Consider the following 17,817-nt stretch of genomic DNA (forward strand, 5'->3'; position numbering starts at 1 on the left):
GAAAGTTTTGAAGAACGCCTTGGGATTGATTTTCAAATCGTTTGACTTATTATACCAGTACTGTTTGATGGCGATTCTTCTTTCTGTAATGTCCGGGCAAAGGACAGGAATTGTTGTCCGCATTGGGAGTTAACTTGGAATGCCACGCTTCTAGTATTTTTCTTGTTCTGAAACCGCCTTTGTCAATAGCGGACTGAGACTGGCAGGGCCTTCAACACAAGAAAGAAAGAACACCTCAGAAATGTGAAAACCGCGGCAAAAGGCTCAAGAATTGCCAATCACGTCTGGGCCAATAGTCACGCAATAGACTTAGATAACTTTGCCCGGACAATACAACATTCTTTTTAACAAACATTCTTAGTTATCAGCATTTTTAATTTTTACTTTGTACTTCACACCTAGTATATTTTTTACCTTTTTATCATTTTACCCGTTGAAGGCTGTAGCGCAAACAGCCGAAAGCTCGTATTTTTAAAAGTTTTAGCCAGAGATCGTTTTTTAAATTTCATAAGATGTTTCATTCTGGCTGCGGCCCCTCTATCTTTTCAAGCATTAAGTGTGTTTGATACTGATTATCAACTGGAATACAGTGAAAGCTTCTCTGGTACTGTTCACCAAGAAATTGCTATAGAATGATATCAGTACTTTACGTCTTTACAAAGGGCCTTTGAGTCACTCATATCCAAAAGCTACACCAATTTCTTATTAACAGTAGGGTGTATTACTGTTGCAACCTATTGTAATAGTAATATGGGGTTCAAAATATTTGATTCTCATGCTAGAGTTTTGTATTCTTGTTGGATGACAATTTCTTCTATTATACCCTTGAAATATTATCATTGTAATTAGATATAAAGTCCTATGAAAAAATATTACAATCTTGCAGTACGTCTTTTTCCTCACTGCACAGAATGAAAAAACTTGGATACTTTTCATATGCAAATGAAAATTTGTAATTATTGTAATTAGTAGACTCTGGATTTTTTGTACATGATCAACTGCTACAAACTAAACAGTCATTTTTTATTCGTGGGTGAATGAAAATAATGGTTTTGATTAGAGTGATTTCAATAAGCCTGGGTATTGCTGATGAATTACATTAATGTTATTAGAATTTAAATGCTAATTGCTTTGTGACCTTTTGTTTCTTTACATATTTTAGAGTGATATTCATTTGCCCATGAAATAAAGAAATGACCATTTAGTTTGTAGGAGTTCATAAAGAAGAAAAGAAAACAAAAAATTAACAATACACTGCTAATGATTAGTTACTCTATTTTTTCAAAGAAAATGAAAAATACTCTAAACACTAACAGTTAGTTTGCACTCACCAGGTATAGTGAAAGCACTCTAACCAATACACCAAAATGTATTAACTAAAGAATAAGCCCAGTAACTCCAAATGGAAACAAACAAATTGGAAGGTAATAGTACAAAATATGCTAAAATGTATTACACATTCATGAGAACCAATCCAACAACCTCATAAAATTAATAGTTCATCTAGTAATAACCTTTGGTAGTGACTTATTGTTTTCTTTTGGTTAAGAGTCATCACCCCAGCACTTGGGGCTGTTTGTAATTAAAAGCTATCTCGACCTGAAACTTTTGTCAACCAAGAAAAAGAAAACATTAGAAGACAGCCTGTCTGGCAAAAGACTTGCCCTGCTACAACCCTTAACCCGCAAAACAAAATTTAACTAATTCAATACTAAAAAAATGAAAAAAAATAAAAAATTAAAATAGTGTATAGTAATAAATATTAAAATAATAGCCAATTATATATGGCACTACCTGCCCCCACCCCACCAGAAAATGGTCTTTACACTAAAGAAAAAATTGCCGTTTTCAGCTCAGCATACATGTGTCAGAAACCTGCATCTCTTGCATACCAAGAGAAAAAACAGTTACAGGAGAAATCAATAATTGCATAAAAAAAAAAACTTAGGCAAATGCAGGCACAAAAAACAAAGTTTACTTCCAATAGAAAGCCTGGGTGAATGCAAATATGCATCTAGTTTAAAAGAATTGGGCCTAGAGGAATTTAACAGGAACAACAGCAAACTCTAGAGGTGATTGGTTTAGATTCCAGAGAAGTCCTCCTGTCTCTGCTCCTGATGCAAAAGCTGATGATTCTACAGGTGACTGCACTTGAGCTGGGATGACTACAAAGAAAAACAGCAATTTTTTTAAAATTATTATGAAAACCCCATTTTAATTGAAACTCTTATAAAAACACCCATTTATTTGTTACTAACATATGACATACCTTAGACAACTTTCCCAACTTTTCCTTGATCTACTTAACAATGAAAACATGCCAAACAAGTTTCTTTTGACATTGCTTTGATATTTTGCTGTCATTTTAATGTACTTTTTTATTCTTTCAAGTGAGAATGAAATTATTTTACAACTATTGTACGATTTACTTGTTCCAAAATAACTTTAGGAAGCAAAAATAAAAGTTGCAAATTTTTGAGACTATTACTTGACCTTAAGTTCACTGAAAACATATGCATATGAATCAAATACCCAGATCTCTTTTAAAAATCAAGAGAAGACAGAAGCAATGATGTAGTTTGAACCTTGAAAACATCACAAGCTTTGAGTTTGCTCTAGCATGTTTCTTTTACATGATTCAGTTTGCTAAATCAAGCTACAGGTTGTGTTAATGATATCGAACAAAGAACAGCCTTTTGTTGATTAAATCAATTGTCAATTTCTTTAATTTGCGTGCCTAGTTACGATCTTAGCTACAATGTTTTCTTTTTTCCTATTGGTTTGTGACGAACGTTCAGCAAGCGAACTGAACTGAAATGAACTGAACTGTTTTGTTTTGTGTGATTACTTATTATCGTTTCATTGTTCATTCTTTTAATCATTTATCAGAGCGTATTTGATCATGTTATTAGCCGCCTATCACGTTTAAAGCCTGTTGCTTACATAATCTCGGTAGTATCACATATCGGAGTGCCGGAGTAAGTTATCGGAGTTTTCGTAGTAACTGGAGTCACTTTCCCACGGAGTTTCTTTTACCCTTTTTACGCAGGATCGAACGTGAGTTTCCTTTCTATATTTAATCGCCTTTTTTTTTTATCGTTACATTCATTTGTAATTTCCGTAGAATCATCTCTGATTACGCAATCATAAATTTCCTTTTAGTTTTCACCGCATTGTAACACGCTGTACTCAATAAAAACTTGAATGAGACGGATGTGTATATGTGGTTGACACTCAACGTAATCCCAACACTTGGGTACGCGACAGGTTAGTAATCGGATATGTTAGCGTCCCCACGCGCATATAAAAGCTAAACTAGACCCTGTGAGCAGGGTAACTGGGATACCTGGATGGTACTGGATCCGTGGAATCAAGTGTGGTGATACTTCGCGTGTCGGACTAGTATACTGAAATAGTGAGCTCAAGTCTGGCCAAGGGCATACACCTGTCTCAAAACATAGGCATGCTATGCATGCAAGAGTTATTTTTTCTTGGGTGGGTGGATTACTTGAAACATTGTAAGTGGTCTACATTCTTACAAAAGGAAAGAAGATTATTAACGCGGGAAAGAATGAAAATGTCGAATTACCTCACCCGCAGGTATTTTGTGGTAGATTATGTGTGTTGTGCGAATAAATGTAACCAAAAATAAACTGTATTGGTGCCACGGATACCTGTTAGTAAAAAATGCAGACAGCAGACTGCAGACCGGATACAAAATATAGACTGCAGACTGCAGAGTGGGTACAAAATGCAGACTAAGAATCTGAAGAGTTTTTACGTCTGGTATATAATAACATGTCATCTTACAGCTTACCGAGCGTCACGCAATCGCTTTTCTGCAATCCGCCTTCACGATTATTTGCACTATTGTGGAATATTCCTGGCCCATTTCTTGATGAAAATCGATCGCAATATTATTTCAAGCCTTCAATATAGTCTTCTTACTTTGCGCGCGAGTTGGTTGGTGTGATGTCTGTACAGATTTTATCAACGTAATAAAAATAGATGATGTGAACAACAGTGATGGTAAAGCAAGCTTAAAACGGCAGAAATCGCCAGAAAATACAACGGATACACAGGGTATGAGTAAGTTTTATTGATTTTATGAGAAAAATGTTCATATTTCGAAATATGTATCGTTGTAAATCGACCATACTTCGTTCCCTATACTATTCCTTATAACGTGCAGTTCCTCTCGTAACTTAACACCGAGTCACACAGCGCGTGACGCGTTCATGAATTAATCGTTGGCTTTTACTCAAGACGTGAGCTTGGGCCACTTGTGACAAGACAATTGCGTAAACAATATTTAACATAACAACATTATACACAAAAAAAACACTGGGTTTTGGATCACGTATTTATTAAAAAAGAATATCCATACAACTACAATGAAAACAAACATAAGATTCACCTTTCTGATCGTGAAATTAATACCATTCGTACTGTTATCGTAGCTACGTTCCTTGCCATCAAGTGAATCCAACATGTCGTCTTTCTTCACAAGCAGTTTGCATCCCATATAGTTATGTTCTTCAGTCTCGCGGTAGTAGCGTTGTTCAATAGATTGCATAGAGTATATGCAGTTTGGTTTCAGATTTCAGATTTTGCTTTTTACAACAAGTGAACGTTTTTCAACTAAGACATTGGCATACTTAGCATACAAGGCATTCAAGGCCATCATGGCTTTCAAGCGTTCGCGACTCAATCCGTTCCAAAATTACCGCTCAATAACATCTTTCAGTGTGGATTAGCCGCGATTAATACGACTTGTATATGCGTCTGTAAGTATTTTGCGCGTTTGCGCTATAATGCTCCAGGAGATCGCAATCCAAATACGTTGAAATGCAAAACATCTGACTAAAGAGTTTCATGAGCAAAATCTCGTGTTCGTCATGTGACCCGGCCCTGTCTGTGCATGACAACGTCAATCATCATCAAGATAACACGCGTGATCAGCATGTGAACACCTCATTCGATCACAGTTAGTTGTCATGGTGTCGAGGGATAACACGCGTGATCAGTATGTGAACACCTCATTGGATCACAGTTAGTTGTCATGGTGTTGAGGGCCCAATGACCTCTGGGTACTATTGCGCAATTTTTCCATTTTGTGGCGGAGGAAAAAAAAAAAAAAAACGACAAAAAAACAAAGGCATTTTATGACTGGGCTACCACAGGTATCCCAGTAAAAAAAACTAGACCCTGTGAGCAGGGTAACTGGGATACCTGGGTGGTACTGAATCCGTGGAATCAAGTGTAGTGATACTGCGCGTGTCGTACTAGTATACTGAAATAGTGAGCTCAAGTCTGGCCAAGGGCATACACCTGTCTCAAAACATAGGCATGCTATGCATGCAAGAGTTATTTTTTGTAGGGTGGGTGGATTACTTGAAATATTGTAAGTGGTCTACATTCTTACAAAAGGAAAGAAGATTATTAACACGGGAAAGAATGAAAATGTCGAATTACCTCACACACAGGTATTTTGTGGTAGATTATGTGTTGTGCGAATAAATGTAACCAAAAATAAACTGTATTTGTGCCACGGATACCTGTTAGTACAAAATGTAGACAGCAGACTGCAGACCGAATACAAAATATAGACTGCAGAGTGGGTAAAAAATACAGACTGAGAATCTGAAGAGTTTTTACGTCTGGTTTATAATAACATGTCATCTTACAGCTTACCGAGCGTCACGCAATCGCTTTTCCGCGATCAGCCTTCACCATTATTTGCACTATTGTGGAAAATTCCTGGCCCATTTCTTGATGAAAATCGATCGTAATATAATTTCAAGCCTTCAACATAGTCTTCTTACTTTGCGCGCGAGTTGGTTGGTGTGATGTCTGTACAGATTTTACCAATGTAATAAAAGTAGATGACGTGAATAATAGTGATAGTAAAGTAAGCTTAAAACGGCAACAATCGCCAGAAACTACAACGGATACACAGGGTATGAGTAAGTTTTATTGATTTTTCGAGAAAAATCTTCATATTTCGAAATATTTATCGTTGTAAATCGACCATATTTCGTTCCCTATACTATTCCTTATAACGTGTTCAAATTTTCAACGGTTCCTAGAATAACTTACTCTGAGTCACATAACGCGTGACGCGTTCGTGAATTAATCGTTGGCTCTTTCTCGAAACGTGACCTTGGGTCGCCTGTGACAAGACAATTGCGTAAACAACACTTGACATAATAACATTATACACAAAAAACACGGGATTTTGGATCATGTATTTATTAAAAAAGAATATCCATACAACTACAATGAAAACAAACATAAGATTCACCTTTCTGATCGTGAAATTAATACCATTCGCACTGTTATCGTAGCTACGTTCCCTGGCATCAAGTGAATCCAGCATGACGTCTTTCTTCACTAGCAGTTTGCATCCATTTGAATTTTGTTCTTCAGTCTCACGGTAGTAGTGTTGTTCAATAGATTGCATAGAGTATATGCAGTTTGGTTTCAGATTTCAGATTTTGCTTTTTACAACGAGTTTACGTTTTTAACTAAGACATTGGCATACTTGGCATTCAAGACATACAAGGCATTCAATGCTTTCATGGCTTTCAAGCGTTCGCGATTCTGTCCGATCCAAAATTACCGCTCAATAACATCTTTTTGTGTGGATTAGCCGCGAACAATACGACTTGCGCATGCGTCTAAAAGTATTTTGAGCGTTTGCCCCATAATGCTCCAGATGATCGTAATCCAATTACGTTGAAATACAAAACGACTGACAAAATAGTTTTATGAGCAAAAATCTCGTGTTCGTCATGTGACCCGGCCCTGTCCGTGCATGACAACGTCAATCATCATCAAGATAGCACGCGTAATCAGCATGTGAACACCTCATTGGATCACAGTTAGTTGTCATGGTGTTGAGGGCCCAATGACCTCTGGGTACTATTGCGCAATTTTTCCATTTTGTGGCGGAGGAAAAAAACAAAAAAAAAAAAGACAAAAAAACAAAGGCATTTTATGACTGGGCTACCACAGGTATCCCAGTAAAAAAAGACGACAAAAAAACAAAGGCATTTTATGACTGGGGTACCACAGGTATCCCAGTAATTAGCGTCCCTTTCAGCCAGAGTTTCGTAAGATTTCACCTTGAACAGCAATAACTTCGTCTTTCGTTCCAAACCTTTGGCACAAGCGGGACCGATATTTTACTGTGACGCTTGCGACGAAAGAGGAAACTTCGAGGGGTGTCGCTATGCGTGTTTTCTAAGTGTCGCTGATGTAGGGACTATTTTACCGATCGTGATCGTGACCGTGATCTAAATAAACACCGTTGATAGTCATCTTGGTTTTCGTGGTTTCATTACGACCGGTAAAATAGTCCCTACATCAGCGACACTTAGAAAACACGCATAGCGACACCCCTCGAAGTTTCCTCTTTCGTCGCAAGCGTCACAGGTTGGTTGTATTTTTATGTAGAAAGAAAACATATGGAAGGTTCACATTTTGCGGTTTTTAAGCTTGTGATGTTTTGAGGCTAAACTTTTATCATTACTTCACTAAAAAGAACGATAGAGTAAATTTATTTCTTTCAGTCTGACAAGTTTAAGCTCAAGTCTTAATTTTTTAAATATTGCTTGTAGTTACTAAAATGATACTCACCTTAAAACTGGAGTGTTCAATACCAAGGTTGATAGTAATGAGTTCTTGGACAAGGTTCAACTCCCAGCATTGGGTATTCATCACATAACCATATATCACACACACTGGAAGTACTTGACTTCCAACTTCTTGTACAACATTATACTCACAATGGCCATGAAATAAAGCAAGTCCAGAGCGCAACCTATTAATAAGCTACTTCAACTGAAATCATTAAGGTAAGACTTGGTACCATTCATTGTTACATGTATGACATAAAAGCCAACAGTTCCAGGTTTCTGCACACACTGAGGGTCAGCACTGTTCATCAATCTTCTCTAGAAACTGATATTCAGCGCATGAAAACATCATTATTACATACATGTGTATCATTCAAAATTCCATTTTAATATATTTTTGTCTAATTGACTATGATCAAAAACATTCAACAGAGTTTAATTCATTCAAAATGAAAATATTTACCAATATAAGGAGAGTTACATCTCTTTATGTTACTGGCAGAATATACAAGTACTGAATTAAGAAAGGATGAAGTATATATGCTATGGGTTGCATCACAAACAAGCTTTCCAGCTGCAAAAGCAAAACTTATTATGTTGCTACCTACTTGTAGTGTCAAAGCATGTACCAAATATCAGTTTCTTGAGACGAGTGATGAACAATGCAGAAGCCTGTGTGTACAGAAATCTGGAACTGGTGGCTTTTATGTCTTACTTGTAACAAGGAATAGTAACAAGTCTTACCCTGAAGATTTCAGTTGGAGCAGCTTATTAAAGAAATGAAGGTTGAGCTCTGGACTTGCATGGCCACTGTGAGTGTATTGTTGTACAAGAAGATGGAAGTCAAGTACTTCCAGTGTGTGTGATATATGGTTATGTGATGAATACCCAATGCTGGGAGCTGAACCTTGTCCAAAAACACATTACTTTCAACCTTGATATTGAACACTTCAATCATAAGGTGAGTACCAATTTAGTAATTACAAGCAATATTTGAAAAATAAGACTTGAGCTTAAACTTATAACAGACTGAAAGAAATAATTTTACTTCATCTTTCTTTTTAGTGAGATAATTTTAACCCTGAAACATCACAAGCTTAAAAGAAAATCGGGAAGGGGCGGAGGGTAGGGGGGGCTGTACGCAGGCTAAACAACATGATGGCCGTGAAAAATACTGTGAGGTGGAAGGACTTTCCTTGCTGGTTATTAATCAAAAGGAAGCAATGTGAGATGAAGTCAAGTTTGATTTCTTTTAGAAAATAAAATCACTTATCGGTCTTCTCAGATTCTTCTTAGGTCAACCACCCCTCCCCTCCTCATCCTGCTTCCTGTTTTTGTAGTGACGTGAGAGGAGAGTATGTATTAAGACAGCTTGGCTTTATCATAATGGTCGAGTGGGCCCCGTTGAGGATTCCGATCAAAAGACGAATCCAGACTCTGGTGGTGATGATTCAAGTGTACATGTTTCTATTTGGTCATATATTTGGGACCGTTTTACTTGTGGTTCTTCTATTTATTCCTTATACCACTTTTGTTGCTGTTGTTTACGTTGGTTGGGCATTCATCTTAAATGTTCGGACCCCAAGTCGCGGAGGACGCACAATAAAAGTTGCTCGAAGGTGGAAAATGTGGAAATATTTCTGCGAATACTTTCCCATCAGGTTGGTTAAAACTGCGGATCTAGACCCCGAAGGAAACTACATATTTGGTTATCACCCTCACGGAATTATTGGTCTCGGTGCACTTGGTAATTTCTGCGGAGAAGCAACAGGCTTCTCAGTAAATTTTCCAGGGATCTATCCACATCTATTGACGCTCTCGGTGAATTTTAGGTTCCCTTTTAGCAGAGACTATTGCATGGCTTTTGGTGTTTGTTCAGTTGATAAAGACAGTATAGAGTACATTCTGCAAAAGATGGGCCCAGGTCATTCAGTCGCCATTGTAGTAGGAGGTGCAGCGGAATCATTAGAGGCAAGGCCCGGAAACTTTGCGCTAACGCTGAAACACAGGAAAGGTTTCGTGAAGCTGGCCTTACGTTCAGGGTACGTATTCGTTTTTAATTCTGGCCAGAAGAAGTGTTCTTATGTAAAATTAGTACTTGGATAAGTGATATCTGTGTGATCTTTGCCAACCACATATAAGTGTTCAATAACTGAGGGGTTTGAACGTGCATATGAAATCTTAGCGAAGTGTTGTTTTTTGGAGTGAAAAAGTAAGAATGTCCATATCGTTAGACATTAAATGTTGCTAGCACCAATTTTCAGCAATCAAATCACAGCAGGTGGGTTTGTTGCTTACACCAATCAGATTATGGCGTTAAGGTTGGATGCATTCCACATGAGTACAAACTAATTTCATTCAAGGTTTGTTGGCAAAGTTTTAAAATTGGGTTGTTAATCAACATGCTGAAATGTTTGTGGTTTGTCTGTTTGTTGCATGTTCAAAAGTCAAGTACAGAGTGTTTTTTTTCTTTTCCAATTTGCTTTGGGGTCACTCATTTGGCAAAGGTTGAAAAGATTGGTATTTTATAGTTAACTGTATTTCTGTTTTTACTGCCCTATTCATTAGCCATTTCTTTTCTTTTGGAAGTTCTGTAAGTTTTATTCTTGTGTTCAAATTGTATTTTTCCACCACCTTGCTGTTGTTATTGGCTCTTTTGGTTATTTTTCCCTTTATCAAATCATTCTCTGCAGCAAACTAAATTTATCTCATTTCTCCACCCCGCTATTTAAGCATTTCCCAAGCAATCTTAATGTACTTAATATATTTATTTACAAAAATTTGCTTCAGCTAACTCAGAGTTTGGATTAGCATGTTTCTGTTCTTTGCAATCAACATTCAGTTCATCAAGGAATTTAACCACAGAGTGCAAAGCTAGATAGACAATAGTCCATCAGTGAGCACACATCCTTATACCCACAATACACCACACAAAGTGGTCTGTGTCACAGGCCTTATGGTTTGGGGACAATAAACCTTCCCTAGCAGCCAATCCACTGTTCCTAGCTCTCTACAGGGCTTCTTTTGCCCAATATTTTCCCTCCTGAAATGCCTGAAATGTGTAAAGAAAGTAATCCTAATAATGGCACTTCTGTTCATGAAACTCACACATAATTTTCATCAATCATTTTAATTATAACTTAAATTTAAACAATATTTTCATGATGCTACAGTCAAAGGGAACTTTTTGTTTCATCTTGGCATTTCAGAGCATCTCTAGTGCCTGTATTTTCCTTTGGTGAAAACAATCTCTATGATCAAGTAAGTAACCGCCCTGGATCTGCTTTGCGTCAGTGGCAAACTAAGATGAAAGATCTGATGGGTTTTGCACCTCCACTTTTTCATGGTCGAGGGGTATTTCAGTACTCTTTTGGATTACTTCCTCACAGACAACCCATTCACACTGTCTGTAAGTAAATAATAAGACAGATCATCAAATAGTTAACATACTGACCTTATTTCACTGGATATCTCAATAACATATTCTATTAATGCAAATTTTTTTGATACATTCACATTAGTGTTCAGTTTGTTTATATTCTACAGCTTTGTTATTGCATTCTTTGTTTTTGTGCATTCATGGTGACTAAAAAATTTTGATACTTAGTCTGCAGACTTGATATTGAATGCTGACTGCAGAAAATTGTTAAAGATCCCATGATTTCATAATTAAATAGAAGCATGTCATAAATCAAGTCATGATGCTATTATCCCACTGTAGAGTCTGTTGTCAGTACTGACTTTATGTATTACTGGTATTTCATTTTTTTAGTTGGTGCACCAATCAAAGTAAAAAAACTCAAACTCCTTCACCAGAAGAGATAGATAAAATTCACCAACAGTACATAACAGCATTAGAGGAGCTCTTTGAAAAACACAAGAAAAACTATGGCATCTGTGAAAACAAACATTTGCAAATTTGCTGAGTCAAGTTTTTCATCATTATACTCAATGACTATGTTTTAAAAGTTAGTAAATTTTGAGGTCTACAGTTTTATAAGTGTAAAGATCAATGAAGTACATTAGTCATTCTATATTCCTATTCACATAAAATCTTTTACATATATAGTAAATCTTTTCATGAGCAAACTGGGTCAGTCAAGATGGTTGGATGTCAGTGTCATTCCCTTTTTTTCCTTTTTAAGGACCTTCTCTTCATCTGGGTTTAAAAAAAACAACTAATATACAGTCATCTTGACTTTACGTGTGGTCAATAACGCATGTATATTGTTCAATTTGTTTCACTATTATGTGTGAACAGTAAGTTTGCTAAGGTGTTTTGGAAGTATTGCCTTGTGAAGCAGGCTATTTTAACTTCTAGACATTGTGAGTTTAATGTGAAATGATTTATCAAGTAGACATAGGACATAGGAGCCCCACTTACAGGGCAATAAAATACCTCCTCAACAAAGTCATTGTTGTGAAGTAAGTCAAACTTATTTGTATTAGTTAAAGGACTTTCTTTAGTCTTCATTAGATGTGTAGTTGCTGTGTTGCTGAACATGCATTGAGATTACCCAGAAATAATGAATGTGGCTAAGTGAGCAAAATATGTTATATAAATTTACAACACTCTTACCTGCATCTCACTACATTTACTGAAAAGTATGTTAGCTATATTTCCTTACTTGAAAAACAGGAAGCAATCTGTGAGGCTAAAGATTTAACAGTTTAATTTATTGCTAATAGTTTATTGTGAAATAGGAGACAATGCCAAGTTCTGAAAATGTTGTAATAAGTTGTAAGAAATCTGTAATACTTTCACTACATTTACAATTATTTATTGTGGAAATAAAAGGGCCTTCAAGACTAATACAGAAATTTATTGATCACTGAGAAACAAAGAGCAATGAAAATCACCCAAAAAATGTCTTAATTTGAATTAAAAAAAACAACTTACAAAGACTGAAAAAAGGTGACCCTTTCTTGACCCAAAGAAAGTTGTTTGCCTTACAAGATCTGTACATCTTTTTGTATATATCAATAAATATAATAATGATGATGACATTACCTCTGTAGTGCATATACATTCTTATCCACCTTGAGCTCCATAGTCAAAGTTTTTAAGTGTTGAAGGTAATATGAGTGTCGAATGAGTGAATTAGTTTCAAAGTCTTCTTTCTTAGTTCTAAGAAATCTACCTCATTTGTGACTGATACAACAAGTAAAAGGGCTTTATGTCATTTGGAGCCAGGGTAAATTATATTTGCTTATGATGTTGAAACAAATTTGAAATTATATACCATCATAAGGATCATTGCCAAGATTAACTATGTGGGCAATTACCGACCTCAAAATTTACTGTCTTTCTTACTTAATTTTCAAGCTTGACACTCTTGACTTTGTTGATACTATAGCAGTGCAAAGGACACGTCACATATGAACCTGGTAATGGCAACGCAGCAGCAAAACAACTGCACATGCTTGTAACACTTGAAATTTTTGCTCAAAAAGGAATGGGATTGACAATATTTCCATAGTAACACTGTAGTGGCAACATGGCAGCATTATTGAAATTCATAGTTTGTTTTTATTTTGTGGGGATAGGCCCCAGCATCAACAGATATGGTTCCCATTTTCAGGAAGTTTCTTTCAACATATCTTTCCCAGCAAAAAAATTTTTTGGCTACAATTGTGAATTTTATTAATGAAGTTGAGCATTTGTGTTATAGCAGTGACATGGCAGCATTAATAAAATTCATAGTTTGTTTTTATTTTGTGGGGATAAGCCCCAGCATCAACAGATAAGGTTCCCATTTTCAAGAAAGTTTCTTTTAACATATCTTTCCCAACAAAAAATTTGTTGGTGACAATTGTGAATTTTAGTAATGAAGTTGAACATTGTGTTATAGCATTTGTTTTTATTGCCTCTTCAGAAGGCAAACCGTTCGGTGGAAAGGTTTGTTGTCTAGACAAAAAACATGCCATAGCTCTACTTGTGGAGGAAGAATTATTACCTTAAACACTGAAATAGGAGAATAGGGAAATTTTGTGTGTGAATTTCATCATCAGCAGTTATGAAAAAGGAGCAACATCTGTTTGTAATACACCCATTCCCTTGAGACTGTACAAACTGTATGATGAAGCTGGAAACAGCAAGGCTTGTTATCAACCAGGGATACGGTGCGCACAATTAAGTTGTCAGAGAAACGATAAAAAAACATTTGCCATGAAGACCACTTTTAAATAGCCAGTCAGGAGAAAAACATTAGATACAATCAAAGGCTGTCATCTCCTGCTGCATATTCTAGGTTTAAATACTTCATTCGTGTACATAATAAACAAAATAAATGATGATGTAATTCTCACCTTGTTTGCATGAGAAGATCAACAACTTAAACAAAAATATTCATGGAAAATGGAGATGGAGTGCCTTGCAAAATTCCGTCGGGGTGCCAGGCAGACTTGACAGATGGTCAGAGTGATTAACATGCTAGCACAGTTAAATGTGTGCTTCAGAAGTCTCTGCTCTACCACAATTCAATGGCCTAACAGAGAGAGGCGAGACTTTACTTTTCAGACTGGTCAACCCAATTTATCAACACCATTAATGGTAAGTACCATACTTATGCCTTGACATAATGTAAGAAAGGTAACCAATCCATCACATTGCCACTAATCATAGTTATGCTATGATTGCACCTGCAAGGTCAAATATCTCCAGGACAACATCAATCAAGTAACAACATACTACTGATAAAGGTCCTGCACTGTGTGCTCATATTTTACAAGTAAACACATGCTCATTGTTGATAATATTTCTATATATCTTAGAGTCTGATCTCATACATTATTATGTACTTTTGCAGAGTTGGCAGAAGAATTTCAGTCAGCCTTGCACAGGCACTATGAGAGTAGGGGTTAATCTCTATACAGCTCTGATGATATGCAGGCATTTTGTGAGACTCATGCACCACATCTCCTTTACGTCCTCATCAGTACAACAGTGCATGCAAATGGACATGCAACTAGTTAGAGACATTCAAATATACAGCAGCTAAGAATAGTTACACTACTTCATATATTTTCTAACTGTGGGGATTTACTTCAAACCTCAATGTAACTGCTTCAAGTTCTGCCATTCAAAGAATAACAATTTATTATATTTTAATGATTTACGAAATTTCTATCTCAGCTTTATTCTGAGAGTGTCAGCAGTCACTTAAACAAAACTTGATTTGATCTTGAGTATGATAGCGGGAATAATATGAATTTTCCCCTAGATCCCAAAAAAACATCACATCTCCAAAAATATGCTGAAACGTTCCAGGTCTGCCCAGAATGCAGGGAGAGTCTTGGGCTTTAGCACTGAAATATGTATGAATGACATGGTTAAACAGTAGCAGGCAAAACAACTAGGTATAAGGAAGTTGCGGACGAAACTGTGCTTACAGCCTGCAAGATAACGAAGAACAAATAAAATGAACAATAAACATGAACAGTATGTAACAATATGCAGGAAGCGTGTCATATGAACTTCGTAATAGGCCTCGCTCACCGTAGAGTCTCTGTGGCTCAGTATCCAAAGGTGTGTCTCAGGTTCGATTCCTCATGGGGACTCAGAATTTTTTTCTTTGTCCCATGCTCTTGACAAGACGAAAAACATCTTTCTTAAACATAAACATTTTTGAAAAACATAAGCAATCAACCAAATTAATATGTTTTTTTTTCATACCAAAACTCTTGTTATCCATTCAATTAATGATTTTGATGTTACGAATGTGCCTACTAAACCAACTGGTAACGCCAGTTCGGCAATCGGTTCCCCATCTACCATAAAAACTCGTACATAAGCCGCACCCCTAATTTTCAAGCATGGTTTTGGAAAAAAAAAAACTCCAGAAAAGCACTCTCGTAAAAACAAAGTTGGTCGCTTGTTCATAGATGTGTATTTGCGGCGACATTAAGTGGCGATCTCTGAAAGAACGGTCCAGGGCATTTCGCATCGGAAAAACGTTTTCCCTCAAACTTTGCCCAATAAACTATCTTTGGTAGCAAGTAACCACGTTAGTTTTTGGAAATAAATTCAATAAATCTTAGATTTTAACCATTTTAAGTTAAAAAGATAGTGGGACAGAGCTTTTAGACCGCACCGATTAATACTCTAAACATTTCAAAAGGCCAGAATTTGACAAATTTTACTATCTCGTGATGAAAGACGTCAACAACAAGGCATCAAATATCATAATTTGATTAGCGCTCGGTCAACATTTTTATGGCAAACTCTTTTTCAAAAATTTGGCTTCAGCTATTTCGTATTTGAGTTCTGACAGCTTACGCTATTCAAACCTGTATGAACATTTCAGAACCAAACTACAGGAGTCTATTCAGTGTAACCGGCGATGACAGCACATACTAAAATACACCGTGACCGGTGACTCTGCCACGTAATTTAATAGTTATTATCATGAATTACTTCTCCTTTCCAAATAAAGCAGCGATAACATCGTTTTTGGATCAAAATTCGGAGCAACTTCAGAATACCCCGCAACTCATTTACATGTCATTGAATAAGAATAGCGTCTATTGTGTTATGCCTCGATCTTCAGAGCCTCCCGACACATGTAAGTGAGGCGGACCAAAGTTGCGGGGTATTCTGAAGTTTAGCCCAAAATTCTTGTAGGCAGGAGTAAGAGAAATTTTTCTGCACACTTGTCTTTAAGACAGTTTTATTCAAAACTTTAGCATAGATCCAATTCAAGTCTTAAATGCATGCATTGATAGCCTCGAAGATGCTGCACAAAAGCCCAGGATTACACATTTGGAATCCCAAGCAGATTGTTGGGGGAAATGCTCCTTTCCTAAGAAATCTGAGTTTGCTCAAAAAGTTAGGAAAGCGTGCCAGCTGGTGTGCGAAGTCATGGCTCTAAAAGATGCTAAAGTGTTATTCCAAGCGGTCGTAGACCATGAACAGAAGTACAAGGCAGCTGTTAATGTTAGCCTTCAAACCCTTATGGTCGCCTATCAGAATGCTCCCACAAAATCACTTAGACTCAAATACTGAGTGTTTATGCTGATAGATTCTCATCTAACGAGCTTAAACGCATACATAAGCCATTTGAAAACCTCTCCGATAGACAAAAAGGCAAGAGCACAGGCGATGAGTGAGATACCTGTTGAAAAAATCCCGCGTCACAGAACACAACAGCGTCAGCTAAACCACTTCTTAGAGTTGACTATGAGGCCATATTACTATCAAGACGTAGCCTACGGCACTCGCACCATCAAACTTGAGAGCGTCGAAGAATTTGTCAGACCTAACATGGTACGCACAGTGGTCAAGTGCACCATCATTAAACAATACATGGACCATTGCAAAGAGAATGGATTTGAACCGATAAGTAAATCCACGATGTGGTGAGTACTAGAAGTTCAAGAGGCCACACAGAAGAAATCATTGCGAGGTCTAGACAACGCTTCAGCTGAGGGAGCAGATGGTTTTAAGAATTTCTCCAAATTATAGACGAGCTGGAACGCGTGGGAACAGAAAAAGGATTGGTGTAAAGAAGTTTGGATTAGGCTTCAGGAGAGCAAGTTGTATTTCAAGGCTACATATAGTAATCAATTCAAAGAGGACGATAGGAAATGTGCCAATCACTGTAGGGTCTTTGCGCCAAGCGATGCTGGTGATACTGACTTTCGCAGTCACAACGTAAAGTGTGAGTATTGTGAGAAGCTAAAGAGTGTTCTTGAAGAGGTAAGAGGTGCTTTTTAAGAGTACACAATACAATTGGGTAAGGTTCAAGCAGAAGACCATCTGTATGAAGCAAAAAATGCTGCCGCTAAGATCTTTGAATGGAAAGGGCATATCCTGAGAGCTGAGAACCAGAATCAGTGCAAGCGGCAAATTCTTCATTCTTTGAAGGGAGATGAGGCATTTATAGTAGTTGACTGGGCAATGAAGTTCATAGCGATGAAGTTCCGGTAAAAGCAAGCCGATTGGTTTGCTTAGAGGGGAATCAATTGGCATTTGAGTTGCGTTGTTGTAAGACAGGAGGAAAGCCTTGGAGTAACCTGCTACGTACACCTTCTTAACAGCCGTAAACAAGACTGGTTTTCAGCGCTGTCAGTCCTTGAAAATCTCTTTGTCACCATGAAGTTACAAAATCCAGGAATAAAAAAAGGCTTTCTAAGATTAGATGAACCAGGTTGCCATCACAACAGTAAGCTGGTATCA

General features: G+C 37.0%; 1 protein-coding gene and 2 long non-coding RNA genes across 3 annotated transcripts; 2 read left to right on the top strand and 1 right to left on the bottom strand.

Moving 5' to 3' along the window:
- Window positions 1–929: 929 nt before the first annotated feature.
- On the bottom strand, window positions 930–4,724 carry LOC149042677 (uncharacterized). Its single transcript, XR_016188533.1, has 2 exons — window positions 4,418–4,724; window positions 930–2,165 (listed from the first exon to the last, which is right to left on the bottom strand). It is a non-coding gene; the product is annotated as an uncharacterized LOC149042677 (long non-coding RNA).
- Window positions 2,783–3,210, top strand: LOC149042678 (uncharacterized). Its single transcript, XR_016188534.1, has 2 exons — window positions 2,783–3,057; window positions 3,163–3,210. It is a non-coding gene; the product is annotated as an uncharacterized LOC149042678 (long non-coding RNA).
- A 4,152-nt stretch (window positions 4,725–8,876) lies between the features above and the next one.
- Window positions 8,877–12,461, top strand: LOC113673846 (2-acylglycerol O-acyltransferase 2). Its single transcript, XM_027190297.2, is given in 4 exon segments — window positions 8,877–9,682; window positions 10,850–11,049; window positions 11,413–11,430; window positions 11,433–12,461. Coding segments are annotated over 4 exon segments (1,008 nt in total). The 5' UTR covers window positions 8,877–9,026; the 3' UTR covers window positions 11,567–12,461.
- Window positions 12,462–17,817: the final 5,356 nt, after the last annotated feature.

The sequence above is a fragment of the Pocillopora damicornis genome, chromosome 7 (assembly GCF_964200805.1).
Source record: "Pocillopora damicornis chromosome 7, jaPocDami1.2, whole genome shotgun sequence".
In the NCBI taxonomy this organism is placed as follows: Eukaryota; Metazoa; Cnidaria; class Anthozoa; order Scleractinia; family Pocilloporidae; genus Pocillopora; species Pocillopora damicornis.